At 45.9% G+C, this 23640-nt stretch overlaps 1 protein-coding gene across 19 annotated transcripts in view; it reads left to right on the top strand.

Annotated features, from left to right (window-relative positions):
- Nucleotides 1–23640, top strand: part of Ten-a (Teneurin-a transmembrane protein) — a 782863-nt gene that overhangs the window by 487752 nt on the left and 271471 nt on the right. The window contains exon 1 of one of the 19 annotated variants that reach the window (XM_076447175.1): nt 3956–6602. The exons of 13 other annotated variants lie outside the window; for them this stretch is intronic. In XM_076447175.1, the coding sequence (XP_076303290.1) occupies nt 6563–6602 (40 nt within the window). In that variant the 5' untranslated portion in view covers nt 3956–6562. Of the gene's footprint in view, nt 1–3955; nt 6603–17296; nt 20150–20447; nt 21349–23640 lie in introns of those variants that run through there. 5 more of the 19 variants (XM_076447177.1, XM_076447170.1, XM_076447171.1 and 2 more) reach the window with 5 other exon arrangements.

Here is a 23640-nt window from a genome sequence, read left to right as displayed (position 1 = left end):
CTGGTTTTAAGTATACACGTTGTTAATCTAGACTAAAAGTTCTGTCATATAACTAAAATATACAATAATTTAATTCTTCAGAGTCGTGTATTCATTTCTGAGACAAGAACAGACGTTTGACATCAAGCTAATATAAAAAATCGATTTTCAAGCTCGTGCTGATCGCGTAAAAATTTGCAAGATCCACCGAATTGGTTGTCGAAAGGCAAAAAGAAGGAAACTTGGCGAGTGTTCTATTGGAAAGCGACCATAGCGGCGCGAAAGAAACGCAATTCCATCGGTAACGGTGGAAGAATGGAGCATGGAGGGCCAATCGATTCGGCCTTATCACTTTTTCCCTTATCTTTAATCGTTCGAATGATGTAGCCTCGTCCCAGTTCGCTGGAACGTATCGCACGATATAGTATGTTTCGATGGTTTTTCTCGTATCGACGCGATCGTATTCTGCTGTGAATGGACGGGTCCAGAGGACGATTCCGAAGATGTTTGAATGATGAATGCTGTATCACCGAGGGCTACAAAGCGGGCAGAAGCGAAACACACCCCTGGGACAGCGGATCGTTTCCCTAAAACAGGCCGATGGCTCGTCCCTGTCCGACATAGATCAACCCGGTTGGAAATGTGCCGGGCCGCTTCGTAGCACACGGTTCTACTCGGCGATGCATCATACGTTACAGATTGGTTTTTAGGTAAAACAGCGCCACTGTAATAGTGTGGACATTCGACGTCAGCGAGGGGAAATGGTCGGAAAATAACGAAAGTAAAGCGGCGGCCATTCATCGTCACGTACGCGCGCACGTTCGCGCCGATTTTTCAACGCGAACGGCACCAGGCGATTCGTACTTTTATGATTTCGTTTAAATTACACGGCCGCACACCACTCTCTCTCTCTCTCTTGCTCTCGTTCTCGCTCTAACTCTTTCTCTCTTTCTGGCACTACTTCGGGAAATCGAGGGAAACGACGTGTCGAGGTCCGACACGCGGCCCTGTGTTATTTCCATGAGCGTTCGCATGCATAAAAAATACGGACATGTCCGAACTTCGCGAACCAACTCCGCAAAAATTGGATTTTTCACGTTCTTTGGAATTTTCGAGAATTTTTCTCTGAATTTTCCTCTGATTCTTGGTCGCTCTGTACACTGCTCCCATACGTGCACCAGTAATGATACTTTATTGTGTTCTTGTTGAATTTCCGAATGCTAATGAGATGGGAATTTTCTCGAGTCATTTATCAATTCTTTTTTCTACCGGACTGTAATTTTTCGAATATATCCGAAATTCGTGACGACCCCCGCGTTCTTTCATTTTTTACCGGTTTATATTTCACTCAGTTTCTTGATAAATGCATGAAACTCTGCAGTCTAATAACGTGACTTTATTGTGTTCTTACTGGAATACAAATGCAGATGGAAGTGAAACTTTCTTGAACCATTTTTCAACTTTCTTTTCACTGGAATGTCATTTTCCCAATGTTTCATTCAGTCTTACTTACAGTTCATGGTCGTATATACATGTGTGTACATTTCTTTGTTCGTGTAATGCTTTATTTTGAAGTTTATTCCTTCCAATGTGCAGTTATTCATTATTCTTACTGCTTATTCATAGCTGTTCATTTATTTCCATTTATTCTTCTTTATTGTTTTATGAGACTATGGGAGTAGGAAATAAATCATTGCTGCATTGGGGGCAGACTTTTGCGCTTCTTCTTTCCCGTGATGGTGTTATATTATAAGCCAAATAAATTGTTATTGACTAATTCATTGACTAATCCAGTAGTATTATTGTTACTAATAGACTCCTAATTATCCATTGGTGGATAAATTGTTAATACATACACGCTCTGGAATATTTCGAAATATTAGGCTCGTAATTCGTCGGAAGCGTCTGGAATCGTCACGAAAATGGCGGAAGAAGTGCCATAAGTTCGTAGACCTAGCTGTCAGAATTAATAGACACATGGGCCGAGCAATTCCGTCGAAATGCGGGAATTCTCCGGCAGCTAGTGTGTCCCTTAGCCCTACGCCCTCGGCGTTTTTGCGCACGAGGTCACAAGGAGGGAAGCGACCTCTGCGGGGACACGGGGAATACGGGGCAACGGTAGCCGGGCGATCGTGACTAGAGCGAGCCAGAAAACAGGAGGGCGCATAAACGACAAAGGAGACCCGGCATTATTATCTGCCGGGGCTGAATGCATGACAATGCCAAGCGAGATTCGCCCTCCTCGTCGGTTTCTCGCTCTTATTCGTACCCGCTCCCGTCTTTGTCCCATGCGCCGCTCAAGCACCGTCGCGGGACCACCGCTTCACAATGCTACGCTAACAAGGTCAGCAATTAATGAATCGCTGGAAACGCATCGCCAGAAAAATACGGGAAATCTATGGGGACCGATGTATTATTAATGAACCGGCCTACGAACGTTCCTCCTCGCTCATTCTTCATCTCGTGAACAGCTAAATCATAGCTGAAGACCAGTTAGCTTCTTATTAACGCCACACATCGAAATTAAAGAATTGCTACTATTTATTTTTATGACAAAAATAAGTAAATGAATTAAACTGTCTACGAAGATCTAATCACTGTGCAACCCTAAAATAAATTACAGAAGTATTAGAGGCAATCGCCATCTCAACCGAGTGAAACAAAATGCACCTTTTGAAGCTGGAATTGCCTTTTGTTCTCTGCGCCGTGTTACTTCGGATTCGCGTGAAGAGGGAATTAGGTTCGCGCAACTGGAAATGACCGCGCGCGACCTTAGCCGACCTGATTTCGCGGGAAGAACAGCGGAAGAAGCGTGTATGCTTTTAAAATTCTTCGAGTTGCCGAAATTCTCTCTCTCTCTCTCTTGCTCGCGGAAGTTGGACTAATTTTAGGGCAGTGTGTACGGATGGGTAGTGCGAAAATCGTGTACTTTTGTGAGGAATCCTGTTCAAAGAGTAGTTGCCGGAGTTAGATGGATCCGGGGGCGAACTTCCGCCTTGTTTTGCTCTAACCGGTCCGAGAGGCTGTCTTAGCAAAAAGCGTCGTAGTCGTTGAATTGGGCAAAGGCGAATCAATTGCACGGGTCTACGCCGTGGACTTCAGTTCCTGTCCGTAGGATGCTCTCGAGAGCGAAGCAACTTGCCCGTCGGAGGACAGTTACTAAACTGCCGGATCCCGATTGTAGACGGTTGTTACGCAATTCGGAATACTGCGAGAACTTTCGATCATGCTGGGAAATCCACCGGGCGACGGTTCTCTGTTCCTCCTCTCATCCTCCTCTCTCTCGTTCTCCTCGATCGTCGACGTGCAATTTCGAAAGGATGAACCGGCCCCCGGATCGACGAAACTGTTCGCATGATCGATCGTAGGAGGAACGGCGGGAGGGGCACTGCTTTCAAAGTTCCACTGAATATTTCTGCGAGAAACCGTGTACAGTCTACGGGCCTCGTAAAACTACAATACCGGCTATTCGAACCTTGAAACCGAAACAGAACGGCGAAATCAGTTTAGAATAATTTATGCAGATCCAGTCGGCGAAATATGGAAGCCGATTCGAATTGATATACTCGCGAAACGCGATTCCGAACCTGGCGATACTCGCACGAGATGCATCGAAATTCAGAGCGGTAGTAACCTTTTCGTTGATAGGTCAATGCTTTCTGGTGGGGGTAGTGCCATAGGGTGTATCCACAAATATCAGTCCTTATAGGAAAGAATCTTCTCTCAATGTCAATTCTCAATGAGACTTCAAGGTCATTGGTATTTTTAAAGCATTGAAATGTTTGCTAAAAACTATTTTTTGAACTTGAAGTCTCATTGAGAAATGACCTTGAGAGAAGATTTTTCTGGCTCACTTGTGATTCGAGAGATTCATCGTGAAATTTGATTTCGAAAATATTGGTTCCATTAATTTTGCACAGATTGACACCACTGAAGAAATGTAGGGCACGGATCCTCGTTGACTATGAATCTGGCGGCTATAAAGACAGTGCTGATCAATATTGTCATCAATTAGCCCCGGTTACGGGTTGTATTCTGCTCGATCGAAACAGTGTCGGTGAAATATGTGTCGAGTTCAATGTAATCTGATCTCATACTAGGTCACAAATGACCTGACGCAACCATCCATGAATTAATATCCTCATCAAACGTTGGACATCCATCCAATTCAGCTAACAAACATCGTATGTATCAAGAGTTTGTGTATGCTAACGTCACTGGATCCTTCGGGTGAAGCTGACCGAGTGAATATTCCGATAACTAAAATGCAACTATAATCCTATCAACACATCCTTGTATTCCCAGAATAAAAATCTGCAGTTTAATTGTCACTGACGAATATTGACCCCAGATCGAATTAGGCTGCAGCAAATTCGCCTCGATCGAAACACTGCGAAACTTGTATCGACTACGACGTAACTTTCCCCGCAGTGGGTCACGAATGACCCGATACCGTGAAGGTTTAATATCCCCATCAAATGCCGAGGCGGTCATCAAACTCGGCTAACAAACAACCTATACACAGAGAGTTCGGACACGTTAACAGGTCTTCGAAGTGAAGCTAAACCGGTGGACGTTGTCAAAGCCGAAAAGCGTTCTCAATTCAGCGAGCGCCCTGCCTGGCAACGCTGTCGAAATCGAGGAAGACGAAGTAACCATCGGAAGAGGCAGAAAAAGGGTACAGGAGAAGATACCTTAAAAATTGCTATCGATCAACGTTGTCATCGATTAATCTTGCCATCGGTCAAACTTCGATCCGATGAATCCTCCTCGGCTGGAACACTGTCTGCGAAACCTGTATTGACTGCAACGTAACGCGACCTCATACCGGGTCACGAATAATCCGTCACCCTCATCCAAGGATTAATATCTCCGACCAACCAGCGCTAGTCGGTTATCAAACTCAGGTAACAAACATCCTATACGTCAAGAGTTCGGTTACATACGAGACTGAGCTGGTGGGCGACGTTGATACCCAACTACGTCTTTACATCTAGAAACACTCTTACGTTTCAGTCTCAGATTTAGCCTCAAATGAATCATGAATGACCTGATACTCTGCCAACCGAGTATTAAACTTTCCATCAGACGCTACGTGATTATTAAACTCAGCTGACCAACATTGTATACATTGAGGATAGATCAACGACAAACACCCTACACATGCAAAGAAATCATCGACCCCAAAACACATCCTTAAACCAATCCGAATCGTCCTGCATCGGAACCATCAAAACGAGACTCCGAATCAAAAGGAGAAGAAGAAGAAGAAGCAGAAGAGGAGGCAGAAGACGAAGAAGGCAGTGGTTAGAATGTTGGTGCGACGGCCGCGTTCTGACGAGGGACAACTGGGCCAATCGATACCGCAGCCACCGGGTGGCGGGTCGGATGAAGAGCGTTGCGGGGGTGGCTGGCAGAGCGGTGGAGCGTCGGTGTAGGCCGGCGAACGTTTGCGTCGCGGAGGATTCAGGGACGCGGTGCCTGAAGAGGGAGAGTGTACCGGGTTGTTGGAGGGGGTGGTCGTTCAGGGGTAGTTCTAGGTGGCGGTAGGTGGCAGAGAAAGCGGGATGTGCCGGCGCGGGGGTGGAAAACCGAGTAGCGAGGGTTAAGCGATCGACGCTCCCGCGGATGGCGCCAGCGTCGTCTCTCTGCGTAACGTGGCCGCCGTCGAGCTTTCCGGCCGTGCGATATCGAGACTGTGTGCGCAGAATCGGCTTTACGGACTGCCGTGTTCCACACCACAATGTTGTCGGACCTGTCGTTTCGGCCCGTGTTGCGATTGTTGTTGATGTCGCCGTGTCGTTTCGCAAATTTCCATCGGGCCGATCGATCCGCCGGTTGAGAAGAGCCGAGTAGCCCCGGGCCCAACCCGGCCGCGTGCACCGGGTCCGAGAGTGCATCATCTCCATCCCTGTTTATCCCCGTCCATCCCCGCCTCCGACACTCATAACCTTAAAACCGTGGACAAGGACCTTGCGCGTGGCCGCCGCGTACCCGTGCACCGAGTGACCATTTACACAGACACTTTCCGAGGGAGCGCATCGCCGGCTCAGCGTGGCCTTTGTAAACACCGCTTCAAGTCGCCTAACCGGCTCTCTCCTCCGTGTGCAAGTGCATCCTCCGCCACCCCCCGCGGGGGTGCAGATCGGCCGGAAGGTGTGTCGGTGCTCCCGAGGATCCTTGGTCTTCATTAGATACCGAAATCGATGCTCCAGAGTCGATGCTTCTTTCCCTTTCATGAGGATCCCTCGATAAGCTCCGGAGTTCATTTTATTTTCTAGGGCTTCCGCCTTTTTTTTCTTATTTTCGAATAACTGGAGATCCTTCGGAGGTCCTTCGGAGCTCCTGTCAGGCTCAAGTCGAGGATCAGGTGAGCCTCTAGTGCGTCGCGATCTGCAACCGACGGAGATCGGAACAATACGGTGCAGGAAGTGGCGAATGGGCGGTCTCGCGACTGTTTGAGATGGAAGTGAGTAATAGCGGAGTAAAGTGACCGCTGTATTGGTCGTGATGATCATCGTACGGCCATAAACTGTCGCCCGAGTGATTCAATTGCTACCGCAAGCCGACCCAGCCAGCGACGATGCATCACTACTATACGCAAGAAGACATAGATCGTGTCGGTGAGTGGGATCCCTGAAGAATTAATGTTTATCTCCCCGCCGATATTGTACACCTTGTTCTCGACGTGATACACTGCACCGCGCTGGATATTTATCGCTGAACGCTCGATGTCTGTGCGAAACCCGGCCCGGCAAACTCGACATATTTATGCGGCGATGAATGGAAATTGTTCTTAATGCGATTGGCCCGCAGTTTAATTCTTTTTGCGGCCGCCGTGTCTCCGAACAACTGATATTTCATTCATAGACTGCGGATTTTTATGGTGGCTTTCGCTTTCGAATATTATTTCGCGGAAATTAGGAACATGCTCATTTGATCGACTGAAGGAGGCTGTGTAACAAGACTAAAGCAGAAGTCTTGTATTAATTTTGCGACAATAATTTATACATACATCGTAGTTCATAATTAGTTGCTCTCTTATAGAAGAAGCATTGATTTTCTGTATTTCATTCATAATAATTCCAAATTTTCACTTGTTTTTAAATATTTTACTCACAACCCTGCCAATAATAAAATTACATTAATTTCATCAAACTTTACAGTTTCTGGTACTTTATACATTCATATTTAATGTACAAGCATAATAACACTGATCGATTGTTACCAATCGTTTCATATATATTAAAGATGACCAATCGTTACAACTAAGTAATTTCTTCGTTGAAATTTTTAATCATGTTCAACAGATTTTTACATTACAAATTTGTTTATTCATTCCACGTTACATACAGTCTCATTGTCAGCAGACACGAATAAAATTGGATTATAGAACACGATTGGCTTATCGAATAAATAAATAAATGCATAAATAATCGCGGCCATGCATTCGTCTTAATTAATGAGCCGTTCGACGGTCGCTAATTTATGCGAATTATTATGGTCCGCAGATCGATGGAAAGCGATAAGGTCCGGTCACCGTTACTATTTTTAACTTTCACCCGATAATGTTAAGGAAGATGTGTCGGTTAAACGTCTGGCAGGACGTCGGGCAACGTCGCGATGATGCAGGCGTTAATAATTATTCAACGAAAAACCGCCACTTCGAGAATTGTACGCGATTACAAAGTTTGTCGGCGTTCCTTAAACGATCCGGCCGGCGACATCGCGATTTACAATGCAAATGCTGTCAGCGCATAACTTCGTGGAATTATCGGTCAAATCGCGAATTTCATCCCGGGTTCCGGCTGTAAATTATTCGTTCGCGTATTTACACGGAATTAAAGGCGGCCCTTCGAGACTGCTCGAATTACGTTAACGCCACCAACGTCTAATTTATCGAATTAACGAACGCCAAACGCATCACCGCGAGCACGGGAATTGCGTTGTTAACGAACACGAGCTTCTTACCGTCTTTTTGAAACAAAAGTTTTTACGGTTCTTAATCAACGAGGGGTTGTTTCATCCCCTAAGAACGAAAATCAGCATAAATACTTCTTGTAAAAGTTTGGCTCATCCTGACTGACGAACCAGCAACCACAAGTTTGTACATAAATTTTGTACTGAGCTGCGAATCTTTATGCATTTATGAAAGGCACAACATAACATATGTTTGTGCTTTATTATGTGCTTATATTATTGTGCTTTAGTGCTAACAATGTTCTTTGCAAGACTTCGTGCAGCAGTCTGTTGGATGTCTGACTAAAATCGTCTGTTTCTACTGATATTGATCTTATTCCTTTTTGAAGACCAATATTGTATGCAGCCATCTATTTTAAATATTTAGAGTGACAAATTGATTGACTAGTCAGAAAGGAATAAATATTAACTAAATATATTTGTAAGTTTATAAATTAAAAAAATATTTAAAAAACTAGAATCGTAAACTCACAATTCTTTTCAGTCTCTCGCGAAAAGCATCAACTTAAAAGTTAGTCTTAAAGAAGCCATAAGAAATTAAAAAATTGTAATCTTTAGATCGCAGTCGTTTAATTTTTTCCTTCTATTTTTTCGAGCAGGGGATACAGTCCAGCGTTAAAGGGCGTATAAACAGAATTTAAAAGGGCGTCTTACAATGGAACGGAGATAAGGGAGGACATATCCGGCTCGGATTTAGATCGTGCAGCCCCTCTAACATTTTCGTCACGCCTTATTTTTTTACGATCACGGCGTGAAAACACGCGCGCGATATTCTTAACATTAACGCGCCTATTTGGGAAATGTATGCAGGTTGGATCTCGAGCGTACTCGCTGCCCCTTGTACCCGGGATTATATTAGGTTCTTCAGGCTTTCCGCGTGAGAGTCTCCTGCGGAATTTAAATTGGCCCGGATAGGATACCGGCGAAATGAAGGAATGGAATAAAATTCGCAACGCCTCTTCCCAACCTGAACATCGATTCTCCTCTCTGCTAGAAAAATTGCTTAAATTAATCCCCTCGGTATATACAAACTACAATTTTAATAAAAGCATATTCAGCTTCGGCAAAAATGCTATCAACGTTTTCATGTTGCTTCCTCTGGTAAACGTTAGCAAAAATGGACTCACCGTGGATTTTGATAATCCTATAGTTTCTAATTTTCTACTCGTTGTTTATTTGATCAAAGGGGTAGGATACCGAAGACGTATTTCATCTCGAAAATTCCGCAAATTGAATTCGTTGCATTTCTAATAAAAACACTGAAACATTTGAAACACTGACTTAATGAACATTATTTTAAAGGTAGCGGTACACCTTTCACTCAGAGCTCAACAAAATGACTGAAAAGAAATCGTATGTAAAGTTTTGAGGGCTCATTGTAAAGAAGAAGCTTCAATCTTCGAATCTGTGGTTCCATTCAAGAAGAAAAATATGTGCCGTACCAAATTCTGAAACGAAAGGGAGCATTTGAAAGGGTTAACGGGCAAAAGTGTCGTAGGAGCGGACTTTCGCACACATCCTCGGCCATATTTTTCAAGCATCCGGCGCCGGTTTCACGCTCACACGATTACTCCATCAGCGTTCGGTGCGCCCTATCGGTTCCACGGTGCCGGGGTCCATAGAAAACGATCCCCCGATTGTCTTCGTCGGGAGCATTTACTGGATCCAGGGTGGATTGTGTTCGCGCGCGGTACGCCACTTGACTCCTTTATTCGAGCTCGCGTGCCCGGTTCGCCCCAACTTTCGTCCTTGGTGAAAAAAAAAGAAGAGAAAAGGATGAAAAAAAGCCCGGAGAGAAAAATGTCGGCCGAATGGATCATGTCCAGAGGTCCTGGGCTGGAGGCGAGAAACAATAAGGAGGCGAGCTGGAGCAGGACAGGGGGCATTGTTCGGCGTCGCGTCGCACGTATTCTCGGCGTCCCCGTAACGCATTCTGCTTTAAGGCCGGCCGGGGCCGCTCGTAAGCAAATTAGAATGGCGCACGTGGCCCGCATAAGTCGGCTCTCCTCTCTCTTGCTCTCTCGTTCGCTGTCTGCTCCGTGTGGGGCACGTCGGGCTGGATTTGTAAGGCCACCCCTTTTCCTGACCGCCTCCTTCCACCCTCGTCCTCCGCGCTCACGCCAATGGGCTTTTCTCCTCTTCTTCGCCCAAAGGGCACGGACACATCGGCAATTACGCCACTTTATTGCTAGGGTTACGTGTCGTGCACGGAATTAATGCAATCCGCCGCCAGCTACGGGTTACGCGGACGCTTCTTCGCCCGCGAGAATGTTTTCCTTCGTGACCCACCCTTCGGTGACGCTCCACGTCTTCTTCGACTGGTTACATCCCATGAGGCTGAATGACTCGCTTTGCAATGGGACTGATTGACTGCTAATTTTTCGGTTCTATTTGATCTCATGGCTTTTAAAGCCACTTCAAATTTGGATTCCTTCAAGAACTTGACGAAGTTTTCTATTTTGAACATCGAATAGAATCCCCATTTTTGCCCGAAAATATTATTCCTATTTTCTCTAAATATGTTTGTCAGTTTCGATTGGAAAGAATCTCGTAAAGCTCGCCTCATTTTTCCATTCGTCCAAACGGAAAGACTGTTAATAAACGATCCGCACGAGAACAAACGTAGAAATATTTATTAACCGAGTCGGTTACAGTCCCACCCTCGGGCAACGTATTTAAAATGCTCGATCCCATTGCGACGTTTATTATTCCCCATAGTGAAGGAGGACTTTGAAGGATAATTGCGTCCGCGAACAATAATCCGCGACGGAACTGTGCCGTTGCCGCGCAACACAAGGAGAGCAGAGAAGCATCCAATAAGGGAAATAAGTTCCAATGTTTGTGGTATCGCAACGCGGAACGAACAGAAGCATCGAGGGCGCTTTTCTTCGGCTGGCGGCGCGGGTTCTGTTCGAAGAGAACGAACAAATAAAATCGATGCGAGAAGAAAAGCCGCCGCCTCCCTCCGGCCGCTCCGGTAATCACGCTGTTAAATATTACGTCGCTCAAGCTCCGCATAATCGATTCCCTCGAATTCAATTAGCTGCGGCGTATTGAGGTCGATCAAAGTGTGCCGGACCGCCGACCGGAGGACGTGGTCGATGATTGAATGAGTGACCGTCTAATAAGATGATTCTTCTGTGCGCTAATATCGCCGGCGAAGCGCAAAGCGGTGGCTCGTTAAATATTTTGGACGCGAAGTGTGACACAGTTCTTGGACTTGGAAGTCGCCCGTCGAATAGATTCAAAACATTAGGTATAAAATATGATTTTTAGCACGACCCCTGCTGAATATGAACCCTTGAAAATCTCACAGAATCAAAATAATTAATGAAGCCTTTTTCATCCTAAAAATACACATTTTGCTTCCGAACTTTTTAGCTGAAGCAGTCGATCTTTAGAGAGGAGAACAAATTTGTTACGTGCAAAAATATCGATGTTGTCCAAAGTTATCGCAGTTTAACACCAGAGAGCTTCCCTCAAATCATACATATTTTCATCCCTCCCATAAAATCAGCTGCTATAGTTGTTCTATAAGTAAAACAAAAATAATAAAATTATTGATCAATATTCCACTGAAGACTACTTCTCGACTAATGGAAAATTATAATAATATTACGGAGGTGTAAGGGTTGAAACCAGAAAAATTGCAAGCGGGAGCGCGAGTTCGATTTTTCGGAGTGACCGGAGCAGCCAGAGAGGAAGGCAGACGGTCTCTCGTTAATATTTAAAAACTATTATCCTTGATTACGGCGAGCAGTGATTCCAAGTGGAATCTCGAGGGTAATCAGACGAGGGGCTGCCGCTTTGAATGCGCGTGCGTCTTGTAAAAACTTCCGGTAACCGTGGAGCGACACGAGAGCCTTGGATTCTCGTAGGATCCATGTAAATTTTAGAGCAGGAAGCACGGGGATGACTGGGCGGTCGTTGTCTCGCAGGATCGATAGAAACTTTGTAGGATTCATCGTGCCCCACTTGCTCTACTATTGAGAACCGAGCGTTAGTTTGCTGCTGGTTTGTCACATAACGTATCCACGCAGGTATAAGTATTCCCTTTTCGCTCGGCGGAGTTTACGAAACGTCGACGACGTCACGTTTCTGTTCTCTCGACCGCTTCTGGCGACTATGGTCACTATGTTTCGTGTTCCATACTGATTTCTTGCTCCAGTTGATGAATTCAGAAGTCACTGAACGCTAGAGAAAAGTTTGTTAGTGTTACTGTATAAAGCAGTTCTTTGTTATTGAACATTGTAAAAAAGGTTCACTTAAGGGTAGTATGGTTACAATGAATGAGCGTGTTGGGGGTTGAAGGTGCGGCATCGACGAGCATAACCGCGTTCGGAACAGCGTTCCAGCGATAAGAAAAATGGCAGCCGGAATAAAATGTAAATATTCGCTTCGGAAGGGTTGCGGGACGGGACTTTTATCTAGAATGAAATTACGGGGCGGAAGTGCTAGCTGCGTGAATACATTGTAGACGCTCGGGAGGCGCACCCCTCGCTCAATTTGAGTTTTATTTATATCCTCTTGGGGATAAAATGGGCATTGCTATCGCCGCGGTCGTCAATTGTGCTCTGTCGTCCCTCGTTTCGACGACTCCTTCCCACCCCCAGGGGCCGCACCTCGACGCTAACAAGTGTCTCCATAAGCGATCATCATTCTTCCTAATTGCGCTGCGCACGCGTGCGATCGCTGATCTTCGAACTTTCCAATTCTGACACTCCCCTGCAGAATATTTATCTCCTGTTTACCCTCTTCACTGCAGACCCGCACATTGACGTGCCTTATACTGCATTTATATTATGGGACGCATTTATTTAATAAACTCGCATTTTCGCGTCGCAAGCGGACAGTGTCGTTTTTAATTGGCGAAATACAGAAACAATTTTTCTGTAATGAGAGTGCGAACGAATCATATTTTAATGCATTTTTACTGGAATTAATTAATTGAAGTCATTTTAAATTTCGCGTTGTATTTTATTATTGTAGATTAAAATTGACATGAAATTGTATGATTATAAAACAGATTGTAAATTATAAAAATTTAAAATAACGCTTCTTAATGGAGGATTCTCTACATACGTAATATTTATGCGAATTGCAGTTGGCAGTGGACCCCGCCGAGTAGAATGGCTGTGAAAGCATTGACTTTGGAGTCGCGTTTCTCGGTAGCCGATGGAATTCGGGCGCGGATGAATGAAAATCGTTTCGTCGGTGCAGTCGGTATTGAATTACGTTCCGAATCGCCGGGGGATCGATCCACGGGATTAACCGTTCGGATTCGAAAAAAATCCCGGCTATCCCGACCCCCTTAAAAAACAAAACTTTCGACTGATACGATTTATACAGCGGCGAAACGAAATATTTAACGATTATATCGCTCTAGCCGCGTCGCGCCGCGCCGCGCCGGGGCGGTATTGTTCGCGCGTCGATTGCGCGCCCGGTTTTTCCGCCGGAGCCGATACGCGGCTATATTATGCGCTTGATGGGAATCCGTTTCTCCTATAAAAGTCGTCTCCACCCAGCCAGAGAGGAGATGGAGAAGGGGGTAAATATAAACCACTTTTCCCATGGAAACAATATTGCCCGACGAAAAAGACCGTTGTATTTTTATCTCCGAGAACGAAAGGCTTGCCAGGGGGACCGGCGCGACGTTCTCTCTCATTTATTCTGCGTTGTTTGCTCGTCAAACAACCGACAGCCTAAGGATCGGTTATTAAAACACTGTCTTTGATGCGTGGCCGGGGGAAGCAAATAAACGTATCGGCTACCAGCGATAAAATGATAATCGACTAGCAAACTGGTAGACTCGTAAAAGATTGTGAATTAGTAACTCGTGAAAGTGTTCAAACTCACCCCAAAAACATTTTTAACACATACGGACATTAGTCGAGTTTTGTCCTGTGTTGGATCTAATTTATAAATCATATTCGTTAACACTAATTATTGAAAATTTTTTTAACTATACCAAAAATACTCTTAGATTTACTCCAACCGACTGTCCTCATTTCTTAACGATCTTATTCGTTCCTGAAGTCTCGTTGTAATTCTGACAAGTGCCACAAGACAAATTTCTCTTCTCTGACAGTTGGCTTAAAATAAAATCTAAAAAATCACCCTTAATCGAATTAAATCACAAGACGTAGCACAGAATGATATTCGTTATGAGATGACAGTTTGAAATATCCCAGGCTACATTTCCCACAACAAGAAATCATTTCTGAAGAGGGTCGTCTCGAAACGGCAACAGAAAGTTTCTCCGCGTAATTGGTGGATTCATAGTTCTCCGCGACACACTCGTCTCGGAATCAGGGTAATCTCAGCAGCGCGTTTCGCATTAAACCGTATGTTCCCGCATGTGGGACGAGTATTCAAGAGGCAGTCGATCTCTTGAGTGCTCCTTTGATAGGTAACTCTTTTTAATTGCCCCGAGAGCGTCCTCCGGGGTCGAACGCGACGGGAACACGGGCTTCATGGTTGTGGAAGTGTCTGATCCAGAAACCCAGTTTATTGCTAATCGAAGGGAAAGGTCCCCGAAGTAGGCAACAGAACGCGCGGGAGCTCTCCTTTGAAACCGAAATGGAAGTTTGCATGCTACGCGCTAGCAAATCGCTATCCACCGAGAAAATCTCTCTTGAGAAAATAATGCCACGAACAACGTAACGTAATTATCTCCGCGGTGTTGCCGGGCTGCGATTGTTTTGCAAATTCGCTATTTACCGCAGTACAAGAAATTACAAAAAGTAGGCTTTATTTTGTACCGCGTGTTTAAACTGGGTCACCTAGTAATTATCTTCTTCAGCCGCGGTGCTGCATTAAACGCGTGTTCTTCCCCTCTGCCGTTTCTTTTACAATTTAAAAATTTCGGAAAGGTTGATACTATGACGTGAAAATGGAAGACTAAATTCTTTAAAAATTAATTTTTCTATTTCAAGATCGTTAAAGCATGTTAAAGTGAAATGTTAAACTAAAATGATCGTTAAAGTTATCTCGACGAATATAATAAATTGTGTAAAACTCTGTAGAATCCAATGTGATAGATTTTGGAGTGAAAAACTGCCAGAATAGTGAAGAAAAAATGTACAAGTCGGTTATTTCAACTTTTTGCATTAAACATGTTAAATAGGAAATGTTTAGCGACAATGTTAAGAAAAGAGGAATCTCTTTTGTGAAAATGCAAGATCAGAATATGTTATTAAAGGGGTGATTAATCGGCACCAAGAGCCAAATAACGAATAAGAATAATACGGGTGTCGTGTAACCGCGAAACAAAAACTATCCACTAATTTCCCGCTGGCTGGCGAGTATTCGTTCGGCAATTACTGTTCGCGGGTCGTACGGCACAAAGCGAGGGACTAATTCTAAATTTAATGGGGACAAACGAGCCTCGATACACCGCGGCTCGAATAAAATATCATTAATGTAATGAGTCGGACGAGGAGTCGTTTAAACAACGCTGCCGCCCGATACAAATGATCGGATCGGTTAATGCAGCCGAAACTAGATGGGAGTGCAACTGCAGTCGAGGGTGGAGATGAGAGGAGGGGTAGGGGATTCGAGGTTGAATTAGTTGCCGAGGACAAACGATTATCCTGTTTAACAGGTCGCGAAACGCGGCCCGATATCATTTTAATATAATACGTTTCATCGGCCCCCGGAATAATTTCAATATTATCCCCCGGGCTGTGTGTGTGTGTGTTTTACACGTTCGGAAACGTTTCCGTGTTTGTGTGTGTGAGCGCGATCGCGCGCGCGCTTGCGGGGATTACAACGGAATTGGCCCCGGCGCGAAAGAATTGATACGCCGCGTGTTAAATTCGGTTTCACGGTGTGCATTACACCCGCCGAGCCAAATTCCAGCCAGGCCGCGGATAAATTGCAAGCGGAGGCTACACCGACAACGCCGGGAGATGCAACGGCCGGCAATCGAGCATTTGCGTCACGTAACTTGTTTTACGCGGCCCGCTTTTGTTGCGAGCGAATCTTATTATGCGATCCGGCTCCACGCAGTTTTTACTTTCACCCCCGGTCGTGGTCAACTAACCACCGATTGATAATCAGCTCGGTGCAACGCTGCGAAGTTGTCTCCCGGTGCAGCGAAAGTGAAACTGTCGGGGTTTCCTGTCAGTTTCACGAAAATGCACTGGCGATATCTCTGAAAATATGAACGCTGAAATAATTGAAGAGCAATTCTTCCGAAGGTCATTCGAAGGTCCACATACAAGATATAGTTGAATTTGTTTCTTCATCAGCTGTAACATTACAGAAATCGAAAATGACCTTGAAATTTCGGAAAATCTCTTCTCACTCTGTATTTAAATTGAGATAGTTCTATTTTTTCTACGTTACTTTATAGAAACGTCAATATCCACGTTTTCAGACATTTTTATTATATTTGTGCCGGAAGAAATATTTTTGAAGTATCAATAGAGATTTTCTTGAACGGAGATCATTTTGCAGATGAGCGACTATTGGGTTGATTGTTTCTGCGTTTTGACTTCCGCACAGATTTGCTGTGGGTTCGCCGGAAGTTCGCGCAACTATTGCGATTAAATTCCAGGCTGGAGGATCCTCGGATCAGGTTAGAATCAATTATTTCGAGGTACAAACGTCTAGACCGGTATCGATCCGTCTCGAGTCCCGAACGATACGTCAGCAGATCCTGTACTAATAAACATTCATTAGTCGCCAAACCGATAGGATCCCGAGGATATTGGCAACGGGCACCGGATAGAGAGAGGGGAGCGAGAGAAGCGAGGAGACGTTTGTTGACACAGAAGGGAAAGTTCATTCTCTTTCGGAATGGCCGTACCCCGTGATATATGATGCGAGACGGAACGTTTCAATTAACTCTTCCTCGGATATATCTGTCCGTTTAATTGAATAAACCGGCCCGTTTAGAAGCGCGTAATCTGTTAATTCGTGTATCGCTTCTACGATTAATCACGCCGGCGAAATTACTCCGCCCGGAGGAACAAAGACACATGTTGCTGCCTCGAAAAAAAAATGGAATTTATTGTCGCTCTGCCGACGGATAAATCGCTCCTTTGGATAATTTCAATTACACTCAGCACAACGTAAACGCTGAAGTAAAAGAACTGTCTCTATTTTAGGAAATCTTTCAAGTCTTTTCGGAATTCTTTTCTTAACAATATTTACATTAAAATATCTCTCAAACTAATCTTTCGGCAACTATAAAAAGTTGCATCAATTGTTGAACTTCATAAGTCCTTGAATCGTAAAAATGTTAGGATTTGAAAATTTCGCCATATTATCTGTGTCTGTATAAAATTATTATAAGAAAAATAAACTATGGAGTTCCTATTAATTGTTTCAAATAATACTTTAGCAAATTTTAATGACGTCGTACAGTCGGCAGTCAAGTGCTGAGGGTTGATACAATAAGAATCGTTCACTCCGGAATTTAATCGCAATAACTGAACGGACTTCCACCGAATCTGGAAAATCAGTGGGATATTAAAAAAGGAGAAACATTAGACCTTGCTCGTTTGCAAAAAGTTCGAATATTAAACTCCGTGGAAAGCGTAATCGCGATTGGCTGGGGATCTAAATAGCCTGGAGACATCGCAGAAGCGTAGGGTGCGCGCGAGATCGATTATTTTTCTCCCCAGGAAACGTGGCAACAATTTAATCAGCGTCGTCTTCCTGGACGCTATCGCGTAGAGAATCCGAAAGACGGGCCTGTTTCCGAGCCGTTTCAACGACGATAACCAACGGAATTGGCGGAGGGTTCGAAATATAACCGCGGCTGATTATCATTCGCTTATCGTTTTCATAATTAACATATTACCGGGAAGAAATTCGGGGGAGAAGCCAAACGAGATAAATGGGACACGCGGCTCACGAGGACAAGCCAGGAGCGTACAGAAGTAATCTGGACGGGGGCCAGAAGCTAATTCCCGCAGTTTCGGTTGATGAAGAGTACGGGACCATTCCGCCGCGGAGCTAGTTAAAGTTCAACCACTTCTATTTCCGGTTTTGTTCCTAATAGCGGACACTAGACGCGAGACCGTACACGTGGCTGTGCGGTTACATGACTGTAACAAGGTACAGCCTGCGCCCCGGTACATATTTTGATCCCAGTTGGATAAGAAGTTTGAGGAAAATGAGCACTCTCGGACCGGAAGTAAATCTGCCGAAAGAATATTCGGGCCGAACGCTTCCAAACTGCATTTCCAGGCGAATTCGGAGGCCCGTAGGTTTAAGGAGCGCTGGAAATTGTGGTCGCTTGAAATTCTGTTTCTGGTAAAGTATGCCATCTATTCCTTCGAGAATTTAAGGGTAGGCTACTCTGCAATGATTGTTGAAATAAAAATAAATATTGAGAAAATAAATGTGTAATTGTTAAAACATAATATTCCACGGAAACTTAACACAGTTTTCAATTTCCTCTGAATCGTAAAATCATTCTAAATAGAATTGCGCTCGACACCAATTTCGTAAACCCAGTCAAGAAATCTGAAAATTGGCCCGGAGTCTAATTACGAGAAGGTAACGCCTAAGAAACAGGAGCAGGAGAAGGGCAGAGAGAACACTGGAGATAAGTAACGCGTAGCACGGGATGAAAATGAATTTGTTGAGAGATATTAACAAGGGAGCGCGGCGAAGTAGGTCAAGCGGAAACCTGATGAAATAATGGTCCGCGATTTGTAATCGAATCGCGAGCCCGACTCTCCGTGACGAATCTCGAGTAAATTACCAGTTTTGGTTCCCCGTTGACTATCTATTCGCGAGAGGAAGAAACGTGGAGACGTCGTCGTCGTCGCAGAGAGTTTCACGAAACAAACCGTCGCGACACGGGTCTGAGAGTTGTGTGTGTGTGTGCATGTGTCTGCATGGTGGCTGAATCGAGATGCGGATACACGGTTGATCTTATTGTGAATGGGCTTTACGGAAGCCTCAACTCCTCTGTGAACGCGTAGAGATTAGTGGTTGTCAGTTTCTCTTGGTACGCGAGATCAGAAGCGGAAAGGAATCGACACAATGCCGGCTCTGTGGATTAGCAACAAGCGCAGCCCTGCGTCCCGAGGAACCAATGAAACAGGATATGGCGGTTAATGCTGTCAAATAAATTGCGCGAGCTCCGTGCTCGCTGTCAAACGTATATCTCAATCCACCGGCCCCGCCATTTAATACCGTGCGCGTACCATTCACTCAAACACAACGAAAATAATTACCAATTTCGGGACGCTCGTTCTTGGCACAGACGTGATATATTTAATTCAATACGAGGGAGAAAAATAGGATATAAAATAAATAATTTCTTCAACTGACAAATTTTTTACACTCTTAAGAAGAAATTGCAAAAAGGAACACGGGTAGCTTGAAAAAGGCCAGATGAAAATTTAAAACAATGCGCGTCGCCAACAGCAGACATTCATCTTCAGCTCGTCCATCACATCCCCTAAGCCGCAGTGCTAAAAGCCCTCGATCACGTGGTTACATCTCAAACAAAAAGCCAGCGTCGAAATCACACTAGCACCATCCAATAACCAAGATGATCGCCGAAGAAAGCCAGGGAACGACCCTCGTTCCGCGGGCATCACCTGAGGAAGGTCACCGTTTCATTCAGGCCGGTCTCTCGATATCGCTATCCATCAAACGATCTTGAAGAGCGGGTTGTCGAGCGTGGCTCTCGTGGAATAAAAGCGTAATAGCGGTGGCCGGGTTCCTTCGGCGATATCACGCTGGGAAAACGGGCTCGTAACCTCGTCGTTCTTCTTCATTTCGATGCTGGTCGCTCGTAAACTCCGTAGCATATGCGTGTCCTCGGTGGTTCAGAGGGATGCAGGCAGGCAGAGCATAGCAGAGCAGAGCGGAGCAGGGCAGGGCAGCGCGTTCGCGGGGCAAACAGCGCGTCGCTTAAGACTCCGTAAACACTAGCTTGATTAACGATAATGGCGATCTAGGGCGATTCCCGATAGTCCGCCACTCGATTGTGGGATTTGAACTGGGAGTTACGGGGGTTGGAAGGGTGGTCTGATGGCCGGGCTGATGGCCCTGCGAACCATAGGAACGGTGCTGGCCCGATATGGTAGAGGGTTGAAGAGAGCAGGGTTGGCGCAAGGTGGCGAGGGGGTGCAAATGCCAGGGGGGGCGGTGGCAAGCTGTCGGTGCAACGAAATGTTACCAGTAGAACAAGCAGCCTGTGGGACGACGGACGGCGAAGGTAATCCAAAGGGGTGCGTGCCCCAGCATTCTGATCAGCGCTTTACCTCTTATAGGTTTGCATGATGTGTTATGATCGTTAACACCCCCTACCCCCCGCCCGTCCCAAGTACCACGGATATTGGCCGACCACCGTATGCCGGCCGTGGTTAATCGACGATCGTTGGATCGGCCGATGAGTTCTTGTTTTCGTGGCCCGATCCTGCCTAGGTGTACCTCTGTACGTGTACGCGCGGGTTCGCGCGAGAGGTGTGTATGTGAATTAATAGTTTCATTCGCGTTGGTGCATGAGGCTGCATCTCTGGATGGCTGGGACGGAATCGCGTATAATAGCTGCTCATGAATATCTATCGCTCGGCATGGCTTCATTCGGATCGAGCCCTACCGTTGGGATTGAAGCGTTATTTTCTTAAACGGGAGGCGCTGATTTTGTTTGTGGTATTCAGGCTGGGATTTTGTTGTTGTCGTTATAATGTTAACGGAGCGGAAGTAGTACAACAAAATTTTTAAATGGCTTAAATATTCTCCACATTTTACATTTGTACCGAAGAGAAGAAAATCAGCGTCCAGCGCACAGAAAAATCCTGAAAAATACTCGGATCCGCCGTGAGCTCATCAGACCTACGAATCCGAAGAAAAAGCAGCCTCGATCGCGGAAGCAGAGCGCAATGATTCGCCGTAAACTGTCCGATTACATTCACTCGGTTCAGAACCGTCCGTAAAACGATGATAGCCGGTGCGATCATGAAGCGGCATTAGAAGAACCGTCCTGGGGGAACAATTCGCGGGTCATAAACCGGGGAAGCTTCGGAATAGACCGGGTCTATTCTTCGCAATTGCCGTATCCGCGCGTGAACGTTGAAGCCTAACCGGCGCACACTGTGAGATCCGACCGGTCGAACTTATACGTATAACGTGTCCGATATAAATCGCGTTTAGCCGCGACCTTGACGGATGACTGCGGCAGTGGAGTAGTGCTGGATGAGACTGGTGTAGAAGGGAGAAAGTTCTCGGTTGGTTTGGTGGAGGGGAGAGAAAGATTTTTCGAAAGTGGCGAGTGCAACGACAGGGCCGGGTTAGCGTGGTGAAACAACGCTATACACGCACACCGGGAAAGTAATACGCGATATATCCTGTCTGTGGAGGCTGTGTGTATGTGTCCCTGTGCAGAACCGAAGAGATCTCCCCGAGGAGAAAAAGGTAACCGTCGCGCTCCAGAGATTCTCTGGCGGACAGCCAAACACCCAACAACCAAGAAACCCTCAGACTCAACTGTATCCACTCCATCCACGGACCTAGCCATCTACTAGAGCACTCCTCTTTTTCCTTTCCTTTTCCCCTCGCCGCCACCTGCCGACCTTCTACGTCCTCCTTCCTCCTTCCTCCTTCCAGCCTCATCCTACAGCCGCCACAGTTCTTTGCTCGCATCCCTCGCTACCGAAATTCCATTTTCTAACGTCCTGCCACCCCGCCAGCCCCTATCCCGCTTCTTACTCGCCCTTTCGACTGTCACTCCAACTACTCGCTATCGCTCTTACGCTATCGTTCCAGTTATCACTCTCCCATCCGCTTTCTCTCTCTCTCTTCTTCTCGCTCTCCCTTTGCGAACGTTCCTTTCTCCTCGTTCCAACAGATACACCATTCCCATCCGACGCGTTTCACGCCGCCGACTGCATTTCCTACGCTGACGGCCCTCGTTCATTCTTGTTAAGAGAGTCCCGCGGCGCGATTAAACAAAGCATGCTGGGGATACTGGGTGCTGGGTGTGTCGATGAGTCGATGGGTGTTGCCATTTTGGGGATGGCAATGGTGTAGTTAGAATGCTGTACAATCCTCAGTACAATAATCACCATGAATTCCTCCACCCATACTATGAATCTCAGAAGAATGCTGTTCTCCTCGAATCACTGGTGAATTGAAAGGATCATAGATTGTGCTCGATGAGAACCCGTGAAAATCGGGCCAAAGCGAGCGTCGAGCAACACGGTTAATAATTTTATTTCTATGAAAGGCCCCTCGAGGCCGGACTCGAAACTTACGAACGGCACTCGTGCGCCGTATAAAAGGTCATGCATAGGTTCGAGTGCGCTCGAATCGATCAAACTGTCCGCCGCGGAATAAGAGATGCATCGATCGACGGCGGCTGTTTGATATTTTTTTCTCTCTCCCTGAAGCTTCGCCGAAAGCAAATGTATCGGCGTAGGAGGAGGAGGAGGAGGGAAAAGGAAGATCAATCATCTCGCTCGGTCATGTTTAAGCGGGGAGAAAGAAGATGGAATTGCGAATCGACGGCGACGGAGCTGTTTGCCTCTCTGTTCGAAAGGATGTCGTTTGAATAGGTGCGGTCCAGCTGATTCCAGGGGAACGAGCAATGGCGTCGGCAAAGTGGTCGGAACGATCGGCATCGATCGTTCCCCGGCGTGGTCTACCTGGGCATGAAAAAAGTGTCATTATTCGCTAATGGCGCGGAAACAACTGGGTCGATGCACCGGCCCGGTTAATGACACCGCTGTTACGTTCCGTCGATCGTGGCCATTGCTGTCTCCCCCGCTGCTCTGCTCTGTTCGGATCCGGCCGATGCATCCTCGCTGATGCACCCTCCCCGGTTCAACCACTATACCGAATTGTTCGAAAGATTAGAGGCATCAACGGTGATCTTCGGTCTCCATTAAAACTCGGGATGTGATTAACCGAGAAACTATGCCCCTCCACCGGATCACTGTTCAACGATCAGATTGTTGCATGCCAAATAGGCGATTTGTAAACTATTGCCCACGCAGTGACTCCCTTAACTATGTATACCACCCGAATTTACTCATAATTTACTTTGTTGCGTCAAAACATGTATCGGAACATCTATTGTTTTTCAAATGATTGATTTCGATAGTGCCCAAGTCTGCTGCGAAAGTATTTAACACACAAGCGAAAAGTTACAGCATTCGAGCTCAAGTTCATATCAACATTCAGTCCACCTCTCGTCTTCCTCATCGTCAGCTGCCTGTCTTCGCAAATCCCTTTCGAAGCTCTCATATCAAACACACCCCCTCCGGAAGTACCCTAAGAACGAGGAGCGGGGGTGTAAATACCAATAGCTCCCACTAAACGATCATATTCAAATTTATACGGAGGCGCGATCAGAATTCGATCCAGCCTTGAGGACGACCGACTTCTTTCTAATAACACGGACCCCCGAAAACTCCGAGGCATTTTGGGAGCGGTCGAACGCGTCTTAGAACCATCGTCGACCCTCCACAAGCCATTTTTCAGTGGGCAATAGCATTCCACGGAGAAACACCGACTGCCCCATCCCGCGAGCCGTATGAATACGCTCGATGAACGGACATTGGTACAGTGAGGGGTGGTTGCCGGAAAATATGAGATATCGAAAGGACCCCGTTGATCGACGGTGGCCACATTCTCCGTGTTATCGCCATGGCTACCGAAACAGGGCAGAAACCCCCGTGAAAGCACTTTGGCAGGATTCGCGAGCTT

Source organism: Lasioglossum baleicum, chromosome 2, assembly GCF_051020765.1.
Source record: "Lasioglossum baleicum chromosome 2, iyLasBale1, whole genome shotgun sequence".
In the NCBI taxonomy this organism is placed as follows: domain Eukaryota; kingdom Metazoa; phylum Arthropoda; class Insecta; order Hymenoptera; family Halictidae; genus Lasioglossum; species Lasioglossum baleicum.
Note: the sequence above shows the minus strand (reverse complement) of the source record. Positions and strands in the feature narration are given on the sequence as shown.